The 2,903-nt window shown below is 54.1% G+C and overlaps 1 protein-coding gene across 1 annotated transcript in view; it reads left to right on the top strand.

Annotated features, from left to right (window-relative positions):
• Positions 1–2,903, top strand: part of GALNT9 (polypeptide N-acetylgalactosaminyltransferase 9) — a 106,459-nt gene that overhangs the window by 60,353 nt on the left and 43,203 nt on the right. The window contains exon 6 of the mRNA XM_004385014.1: positions 1,111–1,228. Within this exon, the coding sequence (XP_004385071.1) occupies positions 1,111–1,228 (118 nt within the window). The remainder of the gene's footprint in view (positions 1–1,110; positions 1,229–2,903) is intronic.

Below are 2,903 nucleotides of genomic sequence, written 5' to 3'. Positions count from 1 at the left end.
CACTCCCCAGCTCCAGGGGTGTCATCTAGGGAGTCTGATGTGAATGGGGTTCCAACCATTGCATATAGTTGCTCAGGTCATGCACTCCCCAGCTCCAGGGGTGTCATCTAGGAAGTCTGATGTGAATGGGGTTCCATAGAGTTAGCAGTGCACAACCTACACAACTGCCTGATGCGGCCTTGCCTTAGTCATCTGGTGCTGCTATCACAGAAATCCACAAGGGGACAGGCTTTAACAAAGAGAGATTTATTCTCTCACAGTCTAGGAGGCTACAAGTCCAGATTCAGGGCGTCAGCTCCAGGGGAAGGCCTTCTCTCTCTGTTGGCTCTGGAGGAAGGTCCATCAATCTTCCCCTGGACTAGGAGCTTCTCTGCGCAGGAACCTCAGGTCCAAAGGACGCACTCTGCTCCCAGCACGGCTTTCTTGGTTGTATGAGGTCCCCCTGTCTCTATGCCTGCTTCTCTCTGTTATACCTCAAAAGAGATTGGCTTAAGACACTATCTAATCTTGTAGACCTCATCAATATAACTGCTGCTAATCCATCTTTTACATCACAGTGATAGAATTTACAACACATAGGGAAATCACATCAGATGACAAAATGGTAGACAATCCTACAATACTGGGAATCATGACCTAGCCAAGTTGACAGACATTTGGGGGGACACAATTCAATCCATGACAAGCCCCAACTACAGATACAACACATAGGACAAAACAATGAAGGAGGTAAGCAAGCGACTCAGGCTTGGGGAATGAGGCTGAACCTAATAGCCCGCTGGGTGTACTGATGTTTTTTCACCCCCGCCCCCCCACACCAAGTTAGTGGCTGAATTGATGCTTGTTTTGGTCACCTGTTGCAGTTATTCAACAAGCATTTGAACTCTGGTCTGTGCTGGCTGATTTCCCAGGCTCGGAGGGAGGCAAAGAGACACCCGAGGTAGCCCACTTGTGTCCCTAGCGGCTGGAGAAACGGCCCCCCAAGCCCTGGGCACAGGGACCCACGGGGGCCAACCGCACCAGGGATGAGATGGGGGTCAGTGGAGAGAGGCTGAGGGTGCTCAGGGCCTGCTGCCTGCTGTGTCCTCATCTGCTGTCTCTGTTCCCCAGGACTCCTGCCATGATCGGCTGCTCGTTTGTGGTGGACCGGGAGTACTTTGGGGACATCGGCCTGCTGGACCCAGGCATGGAGGTATACGGTGGAGAGAACATCGAGCTGGGCATGCGGGTAAGTGCAGCTGCGATGGGGTTTGAGCTAGTGAGGGGGGCGCACCAGGGGCTATACCTGGCTTGGCGGCACCAACGTCCCACAAGAATGGCTTCAAGGAGGACTCTTGCTGGCCCATGAGCTGTCAACAACGAGATAAGTCCCCAAACTGAGAGCCAACGTTAGCAACTCTTACAGCAATATGGCTGAGACATTTTGTGTCTGCTGAATATAATAACAAAATATTGGCCTTTTCTGTGCATTAATTGTATTTTCTGGACATCACCTTTGAGTTGTTAGACAAAGGACTACTTGGCTGGACCAGGTGCAAGTTATCCACAGGCAGGGTGACTTAGTGAGTTTTGCCCGAGTGTGTGAACAGCTGTCTCCAGGGGAACCTCTGGCTTATCCTGAAGTGGGTCTGGATGGTGAGACAGTTCAGCTACAATGGCTTCAGCAGTAGGAATTAACCTCTTTTCCTAACGGGTGAAGCTTCCCTCACTGGGGTGTCTGACATGGGCTGTGTTTGGGATGAAGTTGCTAGTGGCTTTGACCTGAGGGGTCGTGTGACCCGACTCCTGACCTGTGTGGATGTGAGCCTGCAGCGGTGTCCTGACCCCCCTCTTCAGGGGTGAAAGGATGGGCTGTGAACTTGTAAAGACCCTGAGCTGCCCACCCACCACAGGAAATAAAGCAAGAGAAGCCCAGTTTGTGCACTGACTTCCCGGGCCGTAAAACATCACTGGGCAAGAACTCACAGCTCCCAAGTCCACCCAGGGGAGCTGAGGACCACTGGGCAGGCTACAGGGCTAGCTGGGGAGTGTCCTGCAGTAGGGAGCAGGGCCCTGAGGTGAGAGACATCTGCTGGGAGCATCTCTGGGCTGTCCCCGTGGTGGGAAGCCATAGCATAAGGAAAATCGAGGCCATTTTCTGAAAGTGCCATGATTTAGCTGAAAGTAGGGCAAAATGGCCCAGCCGCCAGGCCTTCAGGGTGGGAGGCTTTGCTTGGAGGGCTCCATGCCTGCCATGGGGGTCCCTGAAGACAACAATGGCTGATTCAGTCTTTATTTATTGAGAATTGTATTGTGTTTATTGAGCACCTATATGCCCCAGTACTGTGCTGGGACTGGGATATGGTGGTGAACAAGACAGCGCCTGCCTCATGGGACTGTGTGAGGATTTAAAAGGCAAAGGCACGTATTAGGGCTTGTCCCCTTTGGGGACAAGGTGAGGGATCTCATCTGTGCATCGACTTGGCGGGCTGCAAGGGCACTGGATGCCCCATGTGTGCTCCTGAAGGAGGAGGTGCAGTGGGAAGCGGCAGGACTAACACCTCAGTGTCAGCCACACACCCATCAGGACGGCCTGTAGTCGGCTCTGCTACTATCCTCATTTGAGAGATGTGGAAACTGAAGCACAGATCCAAACAAGGTCACCTTCCCCATACCAGGGTTAGGACTTGAACATCTTTTGGCACAACCCCTCCATGACAGCATCCTCCCAGACAAGTGCTGCCCCACATTCCTTTCCTCCTGCTGGCCCCGAGGTGTGTGTGGGGCCCAGGGTGTGTGCGTGGCCCCGGGGTCTGTGTGGGGCCCGGAGTGTGTGCGTGGCCCCGGGGTCTGTGTGGGGCCCGGGGTGTGTGCGTGGCCCCGGGGTCTGTGTGGGGCCCGGGGTGTGTGCGTGGCCCCGGGGT

This window comes from Trichechus manatus, unplaced genomic scaffold, assembly GCF_000243295.1.
Source record: "Trichechus manatus latirostris isolate Lorelei unplaced genomic scaffold, TriManLat1.0 scaffold00131, whole genome shotgun sequence".
NCBI classification, from domain to species: Eukaryota; Metazoa; Chordata; class Mammalia; order Sirenia; family Trichechidae; genus Trichechus; species Trichechus manatus.
The sequence above is the reverse complement of the archived record's forward strand: the minus strand, read 5'-3'. Positions and strand labels throughout refer to the sequence as shown.